General features: G+C 47.6%; 1 protein-coding gene across 4 annotated transcripts in view; it reads left to right on the top strand.

Annotated features, from left to right (window-relative positions):
- The window catches only part of TMEM94 (transmembrane protein 94), a 92,681-nt gene that overhangs the window by 17,320 nt on the left and 52,614 nt on the right, over nucleotides 1-22,747 (top strand). For all 4 annotated transcript variants that reach the window (XM_056857570.1, XM_056857578.1, XM_056857552.1 and 1 more), the window contains exons 2-6: nucleotides 5,433-5,552; nucleotides 6,511-6,638; nucleotides 16,281-16,417; nucleotides 16,598-16,800; nucleotides 22,480-22,631. In XM_056857570.1, the coding sequence (XP_056713548.1) occupies nucleotides 5,433-5,552; nucleotides 6,511-6,638; nucleotides 16,281-16,417; nucleotides 16,598-16,800; nucleotides 22,480-22,631 (740 nt within the window). The remainder of the gene's footprint in view (nucleotides 1-5,432; nucleotides 5,553-6,510; nucleotides 6,639-16,280; nucleotides 16,418-16,597; nucleotides 16,801-22,479; nucleotides 22,632-22,747) is intronic.

Here is a 22,747-nt window from a genome sequence, read left to right as displayed (position 1 = left end):
CAGACTTGCTTCGGTCCAGATTTTCAAAAGATCACACCCAAAGTGGGTTTGGGGAAAGTGTGGTGGCGGAAGGCGGAGATTTCTGCTCCTTCCCACCCGCATTTGGTGCCACATTTCCCCTCGTTTTATGGGCATTTTATTTTCAAAATTATCAGTAGTAGGTGTGTCGCTATAGTGTTAGAACACTACAGCAATATACAAACTGTTGATTTGGGGAGGGGAAACTGGCAAAAAGCCCTCAGAGGCAAGAGTGGGGGGTAGGCACTAGGGGGAAAGAAAGGGGAATTGCCCTTTCCAAAGGATTCATAGCTGCAGTGAGACAAAAACAGGCAATGGTGGCTATGCGGAAGCAACCCAGGTTTCTGAGCTGTGGAGTGCTGGTGTTCTCAGATTTTGGAGGGGAAGGTTTCCAGGCCTTTCTTCAGGATTTCAAGTCGCCTTCCGTGGTCAGCCACTTTTTGTTCCTTTCTTCTTTTGTTGTGCCAGCCAACAAAGTCTTAAGCTTGTGATGTCACGTCGCACTGGAATTGTGTCCTGACCTAGGAGGTTGTGCTGCTCGGGCAACTCCATTGCCAATTTTGCAGCAATGTGGGGTATTACAGAGTGGTCGCGCGGTATAGAAAATGGTCAGAGATAGGGCAATGGTGACTTGTCTATGCACCACAGAAGTGTCCCAGATAAAACCATCCTACCAGCACCTTCACTACCAGGAACCGTCTATATTGATGCAAAGATGCATGGAGAATATATGCCAATATCAGATTACAGCGGGATGGCACTTGGCACACGGCACAGCAGGCTGGATTTGCTTCACTTGTCTCGCACAAGACACTGCTGCAGCTTTAGCCCTTGCCAGCCCTTTGGTACATTATTGCATCTGTTTCTTTAGTACAGGAGTATACAGTCATTTCAATCTTGAAATGCTGTTCAGTGGCGTAGGTAAATGCTAGGGCTGCGGAATGCACAATTGCTTACCACGTTGGCAAATAAACACAGACTGCAGTAGGCACCAGTGCTGAGAACACAATTGCATTGTCCTACTCAGCATTCTCCTTCCTGACCTTTTGAATGCCTGTTGGAACCAATCCTGAGCTGTCTGGCCACTTAGCTTTTCAGTTCTAATCCCTGCTGCCTTGCTTTTCTGTGTGTGTGTTGGGGGGGGGGGAGGCAGAAGGGTTACTGATGTATTTGGGCTTTGGGAAACTGGCCTCGAAGCCACTCCACTAAAAGGTAGCATAATAAATGGCATCTGCAAAGAGTGCTGCTGTGGTACCCTGGTGATCAGCTGGTTTAGTGCAGCGTGTGCTCCGTGCAAATAAGAATTGGGTGCTAGCTGTCTCAAATTGGGGCACTTCCCTGCTTTCCACTATGTGAACACTTCCCTGCTTTCCACTAAAAGTCGGAATTGGAGAAAGAGAGTGCCCAAAGTGCACACGCAAATTAACGATGTCCAGACATAAATCCGAGGCAGGGAAGGATATCACTGAAAAGGGAGGAGAGCAACACCCAAAGAAGCCTTGAGAGGTATTGTTCAGATGGAGTCTGCATTTGTTCACTGGGGCTATCTGGGAGAAGGGCACTCTTGCTATCTTATCCAAGAAATATACTTTAACAGGCTTCGAAAGCTGATTGTGAGTGCGAGGTATGCACGTTCTTCTGATCGGTACCCCCTAGTCATCTCCCTGGAATTAAAGGAACTTGCATGTGTTCAAGCATTGTATACCAAAGGGTTTATCCCCAATGCCAGAGAGAATGAGAATTAGATGGAGAGCGCTTTTTACCTTCCCCTTTGGACATGGCTGCAAGGGATTGATAACTTCTGCAAATTACTCTAAACAGAGAGCCTGACAGGATGTAGAAACTAACGCCCTTTCATTATTATGGTATGTTGTTCCTCAGACGTTTTAATTGCCTTAGAAAGTTCTTTGTTGCATTATTTTCCAGTTCTGTATTCCGGGTCCTACTATGTTATTGATTGGAGGTCTTTAATGTCTGGCCAAATTTTTTCATATTTTGTAATCCACATTGAGTCTCAGTGAGAAAGGCAGACTATAAATGAAGTTAATAATACAGTGTTAAATGTTGTTTCAGATGTTACACGGTTAGCATGCATGTGTACATAGGTACATGCTGCATTACCCAGAATGTGTGAAAGTCCTGTGTGTGTGTGTGTGTATAATGCCATCAAGTCACAGCTGATTTATGGTAACCCCATAGGGATTTAAAGGCAAGAAACTAACAGAGGTTGTTTGCCATTGCTTGCCTCTGCTTAGCGACTCTGGACTTCCTTGGTGGTCTCCCATACAAATACTAACCAGGACTGACCCTGCTTAGCTTTTGAGATTTGACCAGGTCGAGCTAACCTGGGCCATCCAGGTCAGCCCTACTATTAACTTTTTTGGCCCAATAAGTGTGGTGCAAGGAAGCCCAAAGCTGATGTTTCTGAGACACTTCCATACAGTTCCATATCATGGAGGAGGGGTACGTGTACACATAATCTGTGAAGAAGGCGTTCTGTGGTTTTAGAGTCCTGTGTAAGTAAAATAAAAGCAAAGTTTAAAATAATCTGTATTCCCCAGACAGAATATTTTGAGCAGTTTGCTGAATCTGTTCTACGAGAATTGCAAAGCAAAGGTGGGGAAAGGTTTTTGAGCTGGTGAGGTAGATCGGTAGAAGGATTTAGCCCTGGGAAATGGGAGACGGTACTAGTTGCCCACAATACCACTGGCATGGAGTCTGTCTTAATGGCCAAGTACTTCCTGGTTTCAACCACTTGGGGTCCTAATGCCTGACAGGACTTCCTAGGTAGCAGCAATGAAACTCAGTGCCATCTGCCAAAGCTAGACTCATGCAGTTGGATGGGACCCAGCCGATCATGTAGTCTAAATCCCTGTCCTGTCAGGAAGTCTTCCTGATATATTGCTGACAGATAGCTGCCTAATCTTTATTTGTCAACCTCCAAGGAAAGTGATTCCATCCTGGAGTCTTCTTGGACAAGGTTTCTGTTCACTCTGCAAAGATGCCTGCCATCACGGAACCTGCAAAGGTCACGTTAGTATGTGCTTTTAAAAGCGCTGCTTGTATTTTCCTTTTTGTTTGGTGATGGTGATAGTAAAGCTGAGATCTTTTGTAATCTGGTCCCTGTGCAACAGTTAACAAGGGTGCAGTCTCCTTCTAATCCTCTAAAACCAGCCACGCTGAAATAGAGTTACGTCAGGTTTTATTTTAGCTGTGCCTGGGATACAGTCCTCATGACATGCCTATGGTTCATGAAAATTTGCTTGTTTTAGATGTTTGTGTTGCTGGAAGAGCATTTGCATCTTCCTATGCTTACAAGGTCCAGGAAAGAGACAGAGGAGATGCCATGGCAGGCCTAAACAGGCCTAAACTTGCTTGCCAAGACCACTCTTAAGCAGCATGGGAGCCCAAGGACTGACTGTAGGGCGACCTTAACCTTTGACAAGCATACATGACCCATCTCTGGCTGGGGAGGCTTCCCTGGAACAGCCTGAAGAAGATAGGTGGTGACCAGCATCATCAGCTCTGCCCATTATCCTCTGAGATCCTCTTTGGGATCTCAGTGATGTTTGTGTAGCTTTAAGGGTGAGAGTAGGGCTTAATCCACCAGTACAGGAAGGCTCTGCCCAAATTTTTTTTTTTACTGGTACAGTGCATCTAAATATCATCTTCCTTTCCACTAATAAACGTGGGCACGCATAGTCCATTAGGGAATTCTCCTGTGTAATCTGCACTGAAATAGTTAGGAGCTGCACAAGAGCACTTGCGTGTCCTTCTCAGTGGGGTTTTCACAGGAGAACTTCCTGATTGGCAGTGCCCCCTAAGTAGAAGAGAATAAGCACAGGCAGGGGCATGAGGGATAGAACCAACCTGCTGGGTTGGAAAGGCCGTATTAGAGGACAAGTACAAAACCTTTCCTACTGTGTAGGATTACACTTTGCTTGCGTTATAGAAGGGACCACACTGTGCTGTGGTAGAGAAGAAAAAGGTGCATGTGGATTTACTTTACCGTGAAGATTATGGAAGCTTATTGCAGCAGGAGCTTTTGTGAGTCGGATTGTACTTCTTCAGATGCTCTGACTCATGAAGGCTCATGCTGGAATAAATGTCAGTTTTTAAGGTGCCATTGGAGTTCTGTTTTGCCTCGATAGACCCCTCTGGAATTACTTTATTTTAACCATGCTTCCCTTAGGTGAAGCAAAGGTGCACAAATGGGTTTGCCTAATTGTAGGAAGAACTAACAGGCTTCTTGTGTACTCTTGATCTTTAAATTCTTCAAGACACCTGACTTCTGTTATGGCTAAATTTTCCTCTGCCTGTTGCTATCAGATTTGTATTTAGAGGCTTTTCGGGCATCTAGATGTGGAGCCCTCAGATTAGGTGTCTACCATTATCCGGCTCAGCTCCGCCCCCTGACTAACAGGATTCTCCCCGTGGCTCCATGTACAAGGTGTGGAGAATGATGTAAGTAGGCTTGCCAACTTCCAGGTGCTAGCTGGAGATCTCCCGCTATTACAACTGATCTCCCACCGATAGAGATCAGTTCACCTGGAGAAAATGGCTGCTTTGGTCATTGGACTCTATGGCATTGAAGTCCCTCCCCTCCCCAAACCACGCCCTCCTCAGGCTCTGCCCCAAAAACCTCACACTGGTGGCAAAGAGAGACCTGGCAACCCTAGACGTGAACCACTTTGGGTCCCCGTTGGGAAGACAGGCAGGGTATAAATGAAGTAAATAATAAAAAAAACACTATTGTATGCTGTTTGTGAGATTGATTTTTCAACTAGTACCAGTCAGCTGTTTTAGGGCTTAAATGTCTAAAATAATTATAATATGGCTGCCTGACAAGTGAGGGAGAGAAGGTTGGATCTGCAAGACAGAGCAGGACAATTTTTCATCTGTGCCGGAACAGCCAGTGACAGGCTGTGTTGAGGTGCGTCCAAAGGCGAAGTGATCGTTGCTGTATAAAGCAGTCGGGCCAGCATGGAACAGAAATATGAGATTTTCAGAGATGAAGTCCTATATGCAGGAGGCAACTCGAAAGGAAATGTCTTGGAGATCTACCTTGGGAGAGGGAGGTACTATCCCTGAGATGAGACTGTCCTTAATCTTTTTTTCCCCTTCTATCTTCGGAGCCCTCTGTGGTTAGAGGATGAGAGAGTGTGGAAAGATGTGGGAGCCTGGAGGAAAAGCAGGCAGTTTTCTTTCACCTGAAGAATAAACACTAGCCTGAGCTAGTGTTGTATCTTGCTCTTAGTGCAAGAAAAGTGGTTGTTCTGGGCACTGGGTTAAGGTTAATCAGTTCCTGCCGAGGCCAAGTAGGTTTTCTTTGCCTAGCACGCCTGGTGGTTAACTATGAAATTGTTGTGGAAGAGCTCAGCGAAAGACTGCATTTGCTGTTTCTTCTTGTCTAGGATGAGATGACTGTAAATCTGGGCCTCACCACAACCAAGGCCCTGACCATCCTGAGGGACCAGCTTTCTGCACTGCTGGAGGGGCATCAGAAAGAGAGAAAGAAGGTGATTTCATGGAAGGTAAGTGCGTGACCATTATTTGTAGTATTCTGTCGCAATCTTGTGATTTGTTTTAAGAACGGGCTATTTCTTTGGAAGTAAATGGTGTAAGTTTGAAGAGAGGTACAGTGTTGCAGATCACTGGGAAAACAGATCCCCCCCCCCCGCTGAAAAGTGAAAGATGGCACTTAGATGTCTACTAGTGTGGGTGTTTGGGGTCTTCAGTATTCCTGAAGTTGAGGTGGACCTGCAACAGTACCTAGTTGGGAGAAAAGAAGAAGAGTTGGTTTTTATACACTGACTTTCTCTATCACTTAAGGAAGAATCAAACCGATTTACAGTTCCCTTCCCCTCCCCACAACAAACACCCTGTGAGGTAGGTGGGGCTGAGAGAGTTCGGAGAGAGCTGTGATTAGGCCAAGGTCACCCAGCAGGCTTTGTGTGTAGAAGTGGGTTCACTTCCAGTTCACCAGATTAGCATCCACCGCTCCTGTGGAGGAGTGGGGAATCAAACCCGGTCCTCCAGATCAGAGTTCACTTCTCGAAACCACTGCTCTTAACCACCACACCACGCTGGCTGAGCCATGCCAGACTGCAGCATGCCCTGGTGCAACAAGGCGGGCCCTCCCCCACCCCATCCTTCCTGCGGCATAAGTGGGCTGGGTTTTGGCAACCCACCACAATGCCAGGCACCCAGAGTAGGGGCTTGTGGCCATATCATAAGGCAGCAGTGGGAATTCCAGCGGCCGCCACCCTGTGACAGTCCTTCCTAGTGTGCAGAGGCCAATTCAGAGACCTTTGGTGCAATTTTAGCTGATTAGTTCCTTAGCCATACTCCATTGTTCAGTGTTCAGCGGGAGGGGTTAATTTCCACCATTGATTCTGCTACTCTCTTTTTTTATAGTGAACTTCATAAAATCCAAGGTTTGAGGCGTGTTGATATGGTCTCTTTCTTGTGCTTTTTTTGACTCTTTTGCAGGAGGTATGGAAGGCCAGCTTTCTGTACCACGGAAACCGTTGCTCCTGTTTCCATTGGCCGGGGGCATCCCTGATGCTGCTGACTGTGCTGCTGCTTTTATGCTGTTATGGGAGCCAGCCAGAGGGAAGGTAAGCTGCCTGTTGGCAGGGTCAGAGGGGTGTGTGGCTACCAGGTCTCACTGGGATCTTGCATTGTGTCCCTCTTTGCCAGCCTTCATGTCTGGGCCTTGTATTCCAATCCCCCTTGAGTTTTGGAGGGAAGGACTCTTGTGGAGATTGTGTTCATCTGCCTTCCGTATCAGGATCAAGCGTCGGAGTCAAACGCACACGGCAAGGGCTACTAGTGCCTTTCCTAGTTGTGTGCTCATGTGCCTTTAAATAGCAATTTAGCAAGAGATTTGGCAGTCCTGGCTTCTCCCATTGGTTCAGCAAATAAGATGGGAGGTTCCACCAGAGGAATTCCATATGGCACAGTGACCTTGTCTAGCAACAGTAACCCTGCTGTGAGGGACTATGCCACTGGGATTATGTCATAAGCCTGGGGGTCTGCAGGTTTAGACACATCTGAATGTATATTTTACATACTGTCTGCAGGTTAGTACTGGAGGTCGAGCAAGGGTTGATGAGCAAATTGCATAAGTCCAATTAACGCCAAAAGTAACTCCCTCAAACAACTTGAAATAGGTTTATTTATTTATTTAGAAAATGGATGAGATTTCCCCTGTTGGGCAAGCCAGAGATTTGAAATTTGAAGCTCCTTAACTTTTTTGAACCCTTATCCATATGCCTGTTAACCTACCTTTACCAGAAACAATACATTGGGGAGGAAATTACCATGGTTGTCACAGCTCTGACAAGAAGCCATAGGTAGTACCAGAGTCCTTTGAGAGCATTTTGTTACTTTTGCTGAGCACTCTCCTAAAGGATGATGTGCTAATGAGAATGAGTCTACCCTATATCATCCTGTTCCATTATTCTTATAACATAATCCCCCATTGGAAAAATTAGTGGTGGTGAGGTGTGTGTGTGTTAAGTGCCATCAAGTTGCTTTAGGGGAGGGGCCGTGGCTCAGTGGTAGAGCATCTGCTTGGCATGCAGAAGGTCCCAGGTTCAATCCCTGGCATCTCCAGTTAAAGAGACTAGGCAAGTAGGGTGATGTGAAAGACCTCTGCCTGATACCCTGGAGAGTCGCTGCCAGTCTTGAGTAGGCAGTTCTGTCTTTGATGGACCAAGGGTCTGATTCAGTATAAGGCAGCTTCATCTGTGTTCATGATGACCCTATGAATTGGTGTCCGCCAAAAGTCCTATTGTTAACAGCCTTGCTCAGGTGTTGCAGAGTAAGGGCTGTGGTGATGGAGGGAACAATATTCTATAGAAGGTGGCAAAGTTCCTTTCATGAGCAAGATCCATATTCTAGGGGATGATTCTTCAGTGAAACAAACAAGAACAATTAAACATATTCACATATCTGTGGGCTGCCAGTGACCATGGACCTTTTTGCACCCAAGCTGTGAAACTGCCATCATAATTACCATTGAAATGGCTTACTACGCCTTCCTTCAGGTTTTCCATACTTCCAGGGACCCAAGAGAGCTGGAGACAGGCTTTTTTCCGGTGTAGTCACACTCCTCTTGCCGCTATGAATGCATGATTTGAATTAATGCAATTACGCAGACAATCCTAGGTGGTTCTCGCTCTGAGAGATAAGGCCATCTTCAGCTCGGGTTCTTGTGCTTGCTTTAGGGGTGTCGATTCGGTTCGTCCCGAACCGAAAAACAGCCGAATTTCCCCCGATTCGGCGGTTTTTAGTTTGGATGGAACCGAACTCAAAAAAGACTGGAAAATGGGGAGCCAAATTCGGCGAGTTCGGGGTGTTCGGCGAATAAATTCGGCAAATTTGGGGTTTGGCACAGCAGCATAACCTTCCGTTAGTAAGCAGCATTCTCCTGCGGCCAATCGGTGGCCAAGCAGGGTCTTCTTCTGGCCAATCAGTCGCGATTGAGCATGTGAGCCCAGCTGCTTCGTGGCCCGTGGAAAGAAAGAGAGTATCTGTTTGTGTGAGAGAGAAATTCCTGTAAGGGGGTGCGTGTGCACATTCGCTCCTTTCCGTGGCTGCAGGGGGCGCATTTTTGGGGTACAGCCCCCAAACTTTCAGCGTAGCTTCAGATGAGGCTTCTTTCAAGAACCCCCAAGTTTTGTAAAGGTTGGGTCAGGGGGTCCCGAGATATGGGGCCCGAAAGGGGTCCCCCCTTAATGTGCATTTTTATTCCATTTACAGCACACATTCGAGCCATTCCGTGGCTGCAGGGGGTGCATTTTTGGGGGTACAGCCCCCAAACTTTTAGCGTAGCTTCAGATGAGGCTTCTTGCAAGAACCTCCAAGTTTTGTAAAGATCGGATCAGGGGGTCCAGAGATATGGGTTCCCCACCTTTTCCCTATTGGGATGAATGGGATCAGCCGATCCTATGCATCTAGAGAGCGGCAAATCCAAGGCAAAACCTCCCGCACTTAAATGGAATCGTATTGGATTACCCAGTCCCTCCTGATGGAACAGAAGACATCCACAGTAAGACCCCTTTTGGGGCTTTAATCTATAATTTTTTCCCATGTGTATGTGGGGGGGGGGGAAGCAGAGTCTGTGTGTGGGGGGGCAGTTTCTGGGGGGGGGGAAGCCAAAGGAGGCTTTCTCCCATTCTTCCGAGGGGTGTGTGACCACTCACCTCTGTGGGAGTGTGTGTACTGCTTTTTTTAAAGTTTAAAGTTGAGTCTGTGCGATGGCTAGCAAGTCTCTCTCCGCTCTGCACCCAGGCTGTGCCTCCTCGGTGTTTTTCACTGTTTTTGCCTCTAGCCTGGGGTTGAGTGCAACGGGGCGGCTTGCGTGAGATCCCCTGCGTCTTGGATTTTTTTCCCGTTTGGGGGGTGCACCGCGGCACAGTATTGGTTGGAGAGGTGGGGGGTGGTGCTGGTGAGACTTGCTTGAGTTTGGTGGGGTCGTTTACATAAGGGGGAGCGTCCCTCCACCATGAGAAGAAGGAGCAGGGCAGAAAATACAAACTCTGGTTTTTTTTTGCATGGTCTGTTTTGCTGCACACTCAAAAATGTTTTTGCAAAATTGACTTTCACAATACATTTTCATGGTCCAAGTCATCTGCTCCTTTTTCCCTTTTTGCTATAGCTAGCCTAGTGCGCCTCTGTTCCTTTCCATTGTCGCTCGCGTGTTGCTTTGCGTTGCAATGGTTAGCATGGGAGGTTTTGCCTTAGATTTGCCACTCTCTAGATGCATAGGATCAGCTGATCCCATTCATCCCAATAGGGAAAAGGGGGGAACCCATATCTCTGGACCCCCTGATCCCATCTTTACAAAACTTGGGGGTTCTTGCAAGAAGCCTCATCTGAAGCTACACTGAATGTTTGGGAGCTGCACCCTCAAAAATGTGCCCCCTGCAGCCACGGAATGGCTCGAATGTGTGCTGTAAATGGAATAAAAATGCACATTAAGGGGGGACCCCTTTCGGGCCCCATATCTCAAGACCCCCTGACCCAATCTTTACAAAACTTAGGGGTTCTTGAAAGAAGCCTCATCTGAAGCTACGCTGAAAGTTTGGGAGCTGTACCCCCAAAAATGCCCCCCCGGAGCCGCGGAAAAGCGCCAATGTGCTTTAAGTGGCTTTATTCCTGTCACTGTGGGCGATTTTTTTGGGGGGGGCAACCTCTTCCTGGCCCCATATCTCGGGACCCCCTGACCCAATCTTTACAAAACTTGGGGGTTTTTGCAAGATGCGTCCCCTCAAGCTACCCTGAACGTTTGAGACCTCTACTCCCAAAAATGCCCCCCCGGAGCCACGGAAAGGCGCGAATGCGTTTTTAATGACTTTATTCGGCCGAATTTTCTCCCGAACTCGAAGTAGGCACCGAATTCCATGAATCCGAATCGGGGGAGTTCGGACTTCAGCATATCCTGAATCGAAACGGGCCGAATTCTGCCGAATCCGAACTATACCGATTTTTTCCCCAACAGCCCTTGCTTGCTTATCTGGGAGGCAGGAAACAAAACTGCGGACCTTCCTGTGCCCTGGAGGAAGTAGCCCCTCCCTTCTCCTATTTCTCCAGTTTTGTTTCCTGCCTTTGACGGGAGTGCAGTGTTCGTTTATTCTCCCTGCTACAGATAAGAAATAGAACAAGTTTACGTCTACAGTTGTGAATTTTGTCTTGTCTCTTGTTAGTTGGTGTCCTTATTATCCGTATCTGTCTCTGCCTGTGCAGAAATTTGGTTCACCTCAAGCTTCGGCTAGGCAGAATTTTCCCGCCCAAACAACATGGCGGAGGCCCGAGGTGACGATTTTGTCTCGCCTCAGGATCTAGTGCCGGGATTACTTACCGCGGCTAATGGCAGCCTGGACGAACCATCCTATTGCGGAGTTTCACTTTCCCCCTCAGGGAAGAAGCGCAAAGCCTTAGATAAATCAAATAAGGGCTCTAAGAAACATAAGGACACCACCGGCGCGGCTTCTAGCCTAGTGCTGAGAAAGAGAAAGCAAAGCGAGGCTCCTAGGCTGACGCACAAAAATTCAAGCGGCGCGGCTTCTAGCCCCATTACCAAAGCACCCCGGGCTAGTGCATCGGCTTTGGTCGATCAGCCCGCCCTGCCCCTTCCAGACTCTTCCCTGGTCTCCGCAGCTCTGGCGGCCCCAGCGGCTACAGATTCGCGCCAAGATGCAGTCGACACCGCCGGCAGTCACAGAAACATTCTGCGAGAGGGAGCTAATGGCGGCCGCTACCCCACAGCACAAGACGCTGACGCAAAATGCAGCAGTTTGCGGGGGAGAGACAAGGACGGTTGGAGACCCGATGGCACCACTCGGTAATGTACAGAGTGGCGCGATGGGTGGGTGAGAAGGGGGCTTTTAGCCCTAAAAGCAGAATTAGTGCAGTTGGTGAGAAGCTTTTTCGTGGAGGGGCTGCAGGCTCTGCAAGCCTCCCCTACACCATCTTTGCAAGGGGATAAGCCTCCTCGTGAGGAAGGGCCGATAGCGGCTTAAGGACCAACCCGGTAGCCATGGGGGGGGGGAAGTACTCCTTGGCCTACCATAGTAGCTAGAAAAGCTCAGCCACCTCCAAGGACTAATATTTCCATGTCCCCAGATTCTTCTGACGAAGAATTAGAGGAGGGCGAGTTTTCTTCAGGCGAGGCAACTCCTCCTACTGAGGAGAAGCAGCTTAGACTTTCCCCCCAAGATGAATTCCAGTCTCTCCTCTCAAAATCCCTGGCGGCCCTGGATCTGACAGAGGTCTCAGAGCCTCAGGAACCAGACAAACTTACAGGGCCAAAGAATTTTTCCACAGGCACAATGTCCCTTCCAGTCCCTGACTATTTCTCTACGCTCATTAAAGCTGAGTGGGACAAGCCTCTGGCATCCAGACAGGTCACTTCGATTTCAAAGAAGTTCTATACCCTATCTAAGCCCTTGGCACAGATGCTTCAGATTCCTTTGGTGGAGGCCCCAGTCGTGGCACTTCATTCATATGACGTGGTAGCCAGGGACCGTATGGGACCAATTAAGGACCCCTAGACAGAAAGGCGGAATTGGCAATTAAAAGAGCCCATGAGGCATCTACCCTTAGCAGTAAGTGCCTCGGTTACTTCGGCTCTCGTCTCCAGGGCCGCTATAGTCTGGACAAGAAAACTTAACCAACTCATTCCTGAGGATAACAGGAAAGGGGTCTCCAGAGTTCTCAAGGCGGTTACCTTCCTTGCCGACTCTACCCTTGACACCCTATCATTCTTGGCAAGGGCCATAGCTACCCAGGCAGCCGCCAGGAGGGCCCTGTGGCTTCGGCCCTGGCAGGCTGATACCCACTCCAAAGCAGAACTGATGGGGTTTCCCTATCAGGGAGACAAACTTTTCGGGAACCAGCTGGAATCCATTCTCATAGAAATGAAGGACAAGAAGAAGGCCCTGCCCAAGAGTTATCGCAGGGATAACAAGGGCTCTTCTGGATATTTTAGATCCTCCCATACACTCCAGAGGTTTCGTACCGACCAGAGAAGGGGCCAATGGTCTCAGAGCAGGGGCTCCTTTTGGAGGGGGTGCCGTTTCTCACAGCCCAGGTTTTCTCAGTCCAACTCTGATAGGCAAAACTTCAACTCCTGACAGGGATCCAAACAGTGACGCCAGCACCCTCCCAGTGGGAGGACGTCTCATTCACTTTGCTGCCCTTTGGTCAGACGTCCAGTTGGACGCTTGGGTGATGCAAGTCATCAACCAGGGGTATCAAATAGAGTTTGCATGTTCTCCAGACCGCATGACAGCATTTCATCGTCACCTGTCCAGAACAAAGCGCCTACGCACTGCGGAGGCGGTAGACCATCTCTTAAACATATGAGCCATCGAGCCAGTAGAGCCGTCAGAACGCTCATTCGGAATTTACTCGGTCTTCTTCACAGTCCCCAAAAGGAATGGGGACTGGAGGGCCATCCTGGACCTCAAGTTCCTCAACAGATATATCATCAAGAGGCGGTTCAGGATGGAGACCCTGAAGTCTATCAAAGAGGCCTTACGTTCTCGAGCCTTCCTTACCTCGATAGACCTGACCGAGGCCTATCTGCACATACTGATGCATCCAGCCCACAGAAAATTTCTCAGGTTCTCCTTCCAGGACCTTCATTTTCAATTTCGGGCCATGCCCTTCGGCCTTTCCTCTGCCCCACGGGTCTTCACCAAGATCCTGGTGGCCCTAATAGCCTTAATTTGAGCTCAGGGAGTCCAGGTACACCCGTACCTGGACGACATCCTCATATGTGCCCCATCCAAAGAACTGAGCACAGCACACACGACCCTCGTGCTGAACACTCTAAGACACCATGGCTTCCTGATCAATCAGAAAAAGAGTCACCTGAAACCTACCCAGAGGCTACTGCACCTGGGGGTGTTAATAGACACTACACTAAATTCCCTCTTTCTACCCTTGGACAAGGCACTCAAGATTGCAGCCTTGGCCAAAAAGGCCATCAGGTCCTCCTCATCCAAACTGATGACCCTTGCCAAGCTGCAGGGGCACATGATCTCCTGCATCCCTGCAGTACCCTGGGCATGCTTCCACACCAGGCCGCTTCAGTGGTTTCTGCTGCAGTTCCAACACGACATCATGAAGAAAAGGGACAGAACGCTCATTCTTCCCAAGACAACACGCCTAACTCTGTCATGGTGGACGAACACGCACAATCTGTGCAAGGGTCTCCCATATATTCACGATCCCCCCGAACAACTATATACTGATGCCAGTTTGTTGGGATGGGGAGCCACTTTCCAGAACCGGCCGGCTCAGGGACTCTGGAGCCACTTGGAGAAGAGTCAAAGCATCAGTCTTCTTGAAATGAAGGCAGTCTGGAGGGCGCTCTTACACTTCGCTTCTCAAATAGAGAAGAAACATCTTCTAATAAGAACAGACAACATGGCCACGAAAGCCCATCTAAACAAACAGGGCGGGTCACATTTGTCTACACTACACAAGCAAGCTTCAGTGATTCTCGACTGGGCAGAACATCATCTCCTATCCTTGACAGTGGAGCATATACAGGGGATCCTGAACGTCTAGGCCGATTGGCTCAGCCGCCAACAACTAGAAGAAGGAGAGTGGTAGCTCAACCCGACTGTTTTCCATCTAATGACCCAAAAATTCAGGACTCCCATACTGGATCTGTTTGCCTCAAGCACAAACCATCAGCTCCCTCAGTTTTTCTCCTGCTACAAACATCCATCCGTGGAAGCAACGGATGCCCTGTTGTCCCCATGGCCATCGGGACTCCTTTACGCCTTCCCTCCCCTGCCCTTAATCCTGAGAGTCATAAGCTGTATCCGGCTTCTAAAGGCCACAGTATTACTGGTGGCCCCAGATTGGCCAAGACGTCCATAATATCCGGCCCTCTGCGAAATGTCTTTCAGGGTGCCATGGTGTCTTCCCGCAAATCACGACCTGCTTCTACAGGGCCCAGTCTGTCACCTGGACCCTCAGTGGTATAAGTGACCGTTTGGCCGTTGAAAGGAGGAGGCTGCTAACCTTGGGGTATACGCCAGACATCATAAACACCATACTAGCCTCACGCCGACCATCTACCATCCGCATTTATAATGCCATGTGGAAGGTATTCCACTCCTGGTGTAGGAGCAGATCCGTAGACCCTCTTAAACCAAAAGTCTCGAGTATTCTAGCCTTTCTCGAAGAAGGCCATAAACTAGGCCTTAGATGCACTACCATGAGGAGGCAACTAGCGGCCATCGCTACTCTGGTGCCTCGGGTAGCCGGATACCCGCATCTAAACCACCCTCACGTTAAAGCCTTTCTTTGAGAGGTTAAATCAACCTCGCCTCCGGTGTCGCATCGATTTCCAACCTGGAAGATACACACGGTCCTCACGGCCCTTACTAAACCACCATTCGAGCCCCTCAGAACGGTAGATCTGAAGTGGCTCAGGCTAAAAATACTCTTCTTAACAGCCATTACTTCGGCCCGACGGGTTTCCGAATTGGGGGCTCTGTCCATCGCCCCACATCTTCGTTTTCCATAAAAATATAGTAGTGTTAAGGCCAGATCCTTCCTTCATACCGAAAGTGAACACTAGATTCCACAGAGAACAGGACATTGTCCTTCCTACTTTTCATCCAGATCCGTCCTCTCCAAGAGAAAAATCCTGGCATTCCCTAGATCTCAGAAGGGCATTAAAGATCTACGTAAAGCGTACTCAACACATTAGGCTATCTGACTCATTGTTTGTGACCTTAACGGCTCCGAATAAAGGGAAGGCTATGTCCAGAGCTGCCATCAGCCATAACATCAAAAGCTGTATCGTTCAGACCTATAAGGTCTCCGGCCTGCCAGTTCCCACAAACATCACAGCACATTCCGTCAGAAGTGCGGCCACTTCGGCTGCCTTTTTCCGGAGTGTTTCAGTAGAAGACATTTGCCAGGCGGCTACCTGGTCGTCATCTTCTACATTCATTCGGCACTACAAAGTAGACCTATTTTTCTCTGCTGATGCTACCTTTGGCAAAAAGGTACTGCAGTGTGTGAAGGAGGTTTAATTATATCCACCCGGGTTCATAAGCTCTTGTACGTCCCGAGCTGAAGATGGCCTTGTCTCTCAGAGCGAGAACGAGCCTTAGTTACTTACCGTGAAGGCTCCTTCTGCTCTGGGAGACGAAGGCCATCTTCCCCTCCCAATCAGGACCATCTATACCTCCTTCAACAGAGGTTACACTGCACCATAACAGTACCCATTCATCTACAAATTGGCACAATACAGAGATATTTGTTATTGTTTGTTGTTATTGTGTGGTTAGTTGGCATCTTGCCCAGTTTACTCGTTATTCCTTGTTGTTTATAGTTCGGTCTTCCTGTTAAAAAAAAAACTTTATTTAGTGCAGGGTTGTTAAGTCAAAGCTCTAGAAATACTGGAGAAATAGGAGAAGGGAGGGGCTACTTCCTCCAGGGCACAGGAGGGTCCGCAGTTTTGTTTCCTGCCTCCCAGATAAGCAAGCACAAGAACCCGAACTGAAGATGGCCTTCGTCTCCCAGAGCAGAAGGAGCCTTCACGGTAAGTAACCAAGGCTCATTCCTTGCTTCTGCTCTAAAGGCAGAGGCTTCCCTCCTACTGACCCCCGTGAGAGCATGAATCCACGGAGGCAGTCAAGGCAGCCACAGATCTCGAGGAGTGCGTGTGTTTAATTCCTTTATTGTCTGCCTCTAATTTTGTGTGGTTTGCTTTTGAACAGTGAAGGTTCTGAAATCGTCAATGCCTTGGCACTCTTCCTCCTCCTGCTGCTGGATCTCTTCCTGATTGGACGGCAAGAAAGGCTGAAGCGCTGGGAAGTTGAAGGGAGGCTCCGGAACATAATCAACAGAATAACTGGTGAGGCTGCTGCCTCCGCAGTCCCCTTTTATGTTTCTGCACACCTGTGTGCGTCCACCTTGTCTACAAGGACTGGGGATGATGAGATCAGAATAGACTTCCGCCATAGCGGAATGCCGTCTCTCGCTAGAGCCCGGTCTCTGGGGTTGTCATTCCCATTTTGTTAAATCTGCTTTTCAGATGCCTTGAACGATGGCGCAGAGCTGAAGTGGGCAAACTCCATGTACCCTGACCTTCACATGCCCTTTGCCCCGTCCTGGTCACTCCATTGGGCCTACAGGGATGGCCATCTTGTCAACCTTCCTGTCAGCTTGTTGGTAGAGGGCGATGTGGTTGCCCTGAGGCCAGGGCAGGAGTCTTTCACTTCTCTCAGAGGGATAAAGGTAACTCATCTTTTTGCGTCGGGGTACTAGGTAATGTAGGTGGATAGTAGGGTTATAAAGTGTGAGGGCTGGCTTGGAATTCAGGGTGCTGTGCAGAGACAAGAAGGGTGTACAGAAAACCCTCAGCCTTGTATATCATAGGCCATTTTGCAATGAGTGAAAATGATTGCTATTTTTTACACAAAAAACCTCCCCATAAACATGGGAACTAGAAGTATTGGGGGGGACTTATTTATTACACTTGTATTCTGCTATTACATGAAACTCAAGTCTGTCATCCAAGAGATGAATCAGGTCTGCAACTGCTTAGCTTCTTAAATATTGCAGCATGGGGTATTCCCAGACCAGTGGATCCCAGTGGTAGTGTAGGGGCATACGTCACAATGACCTAGTCTATGGGATTTTGAGTAACATCAGTGAATGACTTCAGTAGATACATTGCTGATATAGTGTACTATCATGTACTGCCAGGTGTTTTGCCTGAATTTGTGGCTTATTGCCTGTGTGATGTCATAACTCCAAGATGGCTGCCCCTACAGACATTCATTTGCATTCCAGGCTGTAACTCCTTTGAAAATTTTACTAACGACTTTTTTGGTTAAACATAAAAAAGGAAAAATAAAGGTTATTAACAACATTTCGAGATTGTTAACCGTTTAGGAGATATAGGCTGTTTTGTTGTTAATTCCATTACAGATCCTCTCTTTGTTAGGTTGATATGGAATGATTTGTAACTTTCACATTGAAATATACCATTTATTGAAACTATAGTATTTATTTACAACGAAAGAAAGCTTAACAGGTTTTACAAGTTGTTATTAGAGTCCCAAAGGTCATTTTCCTCTTCCTCGTCTTTCTCAACTTCGTTATTCTCATACAGCTTTTCATCACCCCCACACCTGCGCAGCTCTCTGCATCTTAGGGAGTGACTTCTGCATTTGCAAATTAGAGTACAACATAAGAACATAAGAAAGGCCCTGCTGGATCAGACCAAGGCCCATCAAGTCCAGCAGTCTGTTCACTCAGTGGCCAACCAGGTGCCTCTAGGAAGCCACTAACAAGACGAGTGCAGCAGCACCATCCTGCCTGTGTTCCACATCATCCTTTAGGACAAGAGCATCTTCTTAGCTGCAAGATGGACTCTGGTGCACATGGAAGAGTACACGTGACAAGACAGTAGATTTGTCCTGCCATCTCCCACTCAAACTGAGATGGCTTTGGAAGATTTGGGTGTTGTTGATCAGCGCACTGCTGTTCCATCACCTGGTTATGGGTTCTTAAGATGCAAGATGTTAGAGATGATCTTGTTGGTGGAGGCAGGTATTCACTTTGTGTCTCCTTTTTAGTGAACATCCACCAACGGAGCTGACCAATGTCTGAAATCTTTGTTCCAGGCAATTAGACTTTCAAATGAATCTATCAACCATTAATCTTCTTCCTTAAGGTCTTCTAAGCAGCCAAGTCTTCTCAAAGCATCAAGGACTTCCTTTTCTGAAGAGTGTGTTCCTGCTTAGGATCTCAAAAGGTGCAAGCATGCTCTTTCAGGGTGTGATGTTACAGGTTGCCTTGCTAAAAAAGGAAAACCATCTTTCTGGAAAGTCTGGAAAGATGAACGGTCATGTCATGTGTACTCTTCCATGTGCACCGGAGTCCATCTTGCAGCTAAGAAGATGCTCTTGTCTGAAAGGATGATGTCCTTTAAATTACAAGTGCCAAAGTTGGCCCCTAAGATGCGCAGAGATGTGCAGGTGTGGTGGTGGTGAGCTGTGCAAGAATAATAATGCTGAGAATGAGGAGGAGGAAAATGACCTTTGGGACTCTGATAAAGACTTGTAAAAACTGTTAAGCATTCTGTCATTGTAAATAAATACTATAGTTTCAATAAATGCTATATTCCAATGTGAAGGTTACAAATTATTTTGTATAAACCTAACAAAAGAGGATTTGTAATGGAATTATCAGCATAACAGCCTATATCTCCTAAATAGTGAACAATCTCAAAATGTTGTTAATAGCCTTTTTTGTTCCTTTTTTATGTTTAACAGAAAAGGTCCTTAATAAAATTTTCACTGGACCACTCTGAAAGGAGTTATAGCCTGGAATGCAAATGAATGTCCGTAGGGGCAGCCTTCTTGGATTTATGATGTCACACAGGCAATAAGCCACAAATTCAGGCAAAACACCTGGTAGTACATGATAGTACACTATATCAGCAATGTATCCACTGTGGTCATTCATTCCCTTCACTCAAAATCTCCTGGAATTACATGTGCCCCAGGACTATGAGAATTGTTTTTCAAAATCAGAACAGATTTTTCAGAGTACACAGTGCCTCAGCCTATATAGATGAAGGCCACACAAGAGGAACACAATATCTACAACAGCAGGAAATGCACAGTGTTTGAATGGTCTCGAGGTGCGATGGAGTGAAATTCCAAGGGGTGGTTTACATTGCAATCCAAAACGGGCCCTTCTGCATCCACTCAAAAGTCAATAGATTTGGAAAAGAGTAACTGTGCTTAGGAGTGGGCTGCCACTGCTATGAATCCACATGGCAAATTCTGTCCTGAAGATATTTCCAAGTAGGGTTACCCAAAAATTCTTGTTATCTGAAATGGTTTTCTCTACATAGTATTGACCATTTAATTCTTCTCATGTTTTTTCAAACTTCCTCTAGCCCGTTCAGTTTATTGGAGGCCGTGTTTTACTCGCTCAAGTTACTACTACTAGGAAGTTTTGGAAATTTCCACCAGTGGGTTAATGGCATTGCAGGCTTAACACCCGTTTAATGGTCAGAATTCCCTCTCCCAAAGAAGCCCGGGAAAATTGTAGTTCTTTGAGCAGCGGTTCTCAACCTGTGGGTCGCGACCCCTTTGGGGGTTGAACGACCCTTTCACAGGGGTCGCCTAAGACCATCGGAAAACTCCCTCAGACCCCGTGCAGGGCTCTTCCCCCTCCCAACCCCCCTTCTCAGGCTCCCCAGACGAGGAAAGGGAGGAAGCCGCCTCAGTCAGCAACTCGCTCTCTCACTCTTTCCCCCTCCCGCCCCACCAGGCACGAAACCCACCTCGCCATTGGCCACGCCGCGTCACGTGAGGCCAACGTTCCTTTCCCCCCTTTCCTCCCTCGTCCCCTCCCGCGCAGTTGGCGGGAGCCGCGGTGGCTTCTTCCTCACGCAGCGTGTGGGACGGGAGGCTGCTCTGCGCTGGGGACGCTGGGGATGAGTTTTGCCCCCTGAGGCGGCTCAGACGGGCAAACTAGAGCCCTCTGGCGTTTCCTCCCCCTCCCCAGGGTCTCTTGTCTGAGGGGGAGCCGTTACGGGCTCCGTGAGGGAGGCTTAGGTCGGGCTCAGCTTTTGTGCTTGGTTTCTGCCTTCTCTTCCCTGCCGCGGTTTCTGCATTTAAAACTGCCTTTGGGGGTGGGGGGCGATGGCAGCATTCACAAAAGGGGACGTTGCAACCCCTCAGGACATTCTGTTCAAAGTCTCGGTACTTCAGGAAGGAAGAGCAAAACATGGCTCAGTGACAGAGCATCTGCTTGGCATGCAGAAGGTCCCAGGTTCAATCCCCGCATCTTCAGTTAAAGCAGTGGTTCCCAAACCTTTTGCATCATGGAGCACTTTTCAGGAGAGAAAATAGTCATTAATTTTCACCTAGCAATGACGGTTGCATTTTTCTTTCCAGTCTCTTCATGGAGCACTAGGAGATGTTTCGCGGAGCACCAAGTGCTCCATGGAGCACAGTTAGGAAACAGCTGAGTTAAAGGATCAGAATTTCGGTGATGTGAAAGGCCTTGACCTAAGTCCCTGGAGAGCCGCTTCCAGTCTGAGTGGACAATACAGAGGATCTGATTCAGTAGAAGGCAGCTTTGTGCATTTGCAAAACTTCCAAGGAGATAGATCGGGATGCGTCTTAGTCTGTCTGTAGCAGTAGAAAAGAGCAAGAATCTAGCACCTTAAAGACTAACAACATTTCTGGCAGGGTATATGGGCTTTCGTGAGTCACAGCTCGCCTTCTTCACGGCTCACTCCTTCCAAGGGCAGGGAGATTTTGATTGTAAACGAATTGGGGTTGGGTGTTTCTTTCCTACTGGTGTATTTTGTTTTTATTTACTGTATTGGCTTCTCCAATGATCCTAGGCGGAGCATATGGTTCCCCTGAATTGCTGAATGTTCATGAGCACAATTAGCTGCCTTACGCAAACCTAACGTAACATCTAAAATGTCTCCCTATGTGATGAAAATACATCCTGCATATCAGATATTTACATTACGATTCATAACAGTAGCAAAATTACAGGTATGAAGTACCAACGAAAATAATTTTATGGTTGGGGGTCCCCACAACATGAGGAACTGTATTAAAGGTCGCGGCATTAGGAAGGTTGAGAACCACTGTCTTTGGGGATCTAGCATGTCTGCATCAGCTATATTCAGCTGAATGATTAACACCTTAAAGTTAACCAGTGTGTTGTGAGACAAATTCTGCTGAGCCACAGCCTACTCAGTTGGCGCTTGACTGGTATATGGACGAAGGAACAAACCAAAGGAGGAGGTGGTGTTAATTACTAAGGAAACTGGAAGACCCAGTCTTGAGTCACAGGTGTGTTACATGACATCGGAGAGCACAGGAGCTAGTTAAAAGAGTAAACAATCCAGTCTAAGTGTGGATGGACTACTCCCACCTGCAGGTAAAGAATCAAAATAAGATGAATAGTAGGACAATTGTTTTCTGTAGTGAGAGAGCCTCTGCTTGGGCCTAACTACGTGTTATGCATTTTCTGGGTCTATCCCCAAATCTGGTCAACAGGTCAGTTCAGTTCAGATACCTTTATTGGCATATCCAACATTCATCCAAGTACAGTAAGGACACAACATAATTTATTAAAAGGAAGAGCATGGTCAACAGGTGAGGTCCTGTGCCTCCTCCTGTGCTTGATAATCTGTTCCTAGGCACTTGGGGGCTCGACTGAGATTGCAGCATGCGTGGAGAGTGGTCTCTGTCTGAATCAGGCCCCGTCTGCCTGAGTTCACAGCACAGAGCTCTCAAACATTATCTGTCAACCAGACCAAGTTGGAAAGTATAACATGTAGTATAACATGTAGTCTGTTGGATGCAGGGTCCAGTTAAGAGTTATCTGTGCTCCTCAGTCTCATGTAACACACTTGTGACTTGGAATTCTGGGTCTTCCAGTATCCTTAGGAATTAATTCCACCCCCTCCTTTTGTTTGTACGTTTGTGTATATGCCAATCAAGTGCCAACTGGGTAGACTCTGGCTCACTAGAGTTTGTCCCACAACAGAATGTTTAAGGTTCTAATTGTTCAGCTGAATATGGCTGATATAGACATGCTAGAACCTCAAGTAGCTACAATTTTCCCTGGGTTGTTTGAGAGAGGGAATTCTGACCACTAAGCTGGTTTTAAGCCTGCAATGGAGACATGACCGTAGACTGCAATTCCATTAAACCCCGGGTGGAAATTTCCAAAACTTCCCGATGCAATGAAATTCTTCTCTTTCTATTCCTTTTACACAAAGTTAAAAGTCATCCCAGTCAAGGGACAGTAGTAACGGTTTCCTCCCAGTGAATACACTATGACCTTCCATGATCTGAATAAACTAAAGGAAGATGGAATGAGAAGTATCCACAGTGATAACCCTACCTCCTATTTTTCTAACAGGATGATGAGCACATAGTTCTGGAGCCAGGGGATCTGTTTCCCCCTTTTTCTCCTCCACCATCACCAGGTGGGGAGGTGAAGAAGGGCCCTCATAATCCCCAGCTGCATCGACTCTTTCGTGTCACAAAGACTCCTGTGATTGACAATGTCAGGTAAGCTCACTGTTGCTTCCCTGTGCCAGGCCAGCATTTTATCAGAATTTGTAATAGATTTGTAGCAGAATGTATCAGGAAACTGATAACTGCACAGTCAACTTGACCCTAGGGGA

Source organism: Euleptes europaea, chromosome 1 (genome assembly GCF_029931775.1).
Source record: "Euleptes europaea isolate rEulEur1 chromosome 1, rEulEur1.hap1, whole genome shotgun sequence".
Lineage (NCBI taxonomy): Eukaryota > Metazoa > Chordata > Lepidosauria > Squamata > Sphaerodactylidae > Euleptes > Euleptes europaea.
This window is presented reverse-complemented; position numbering and strand designations above follow the sequence as displayed.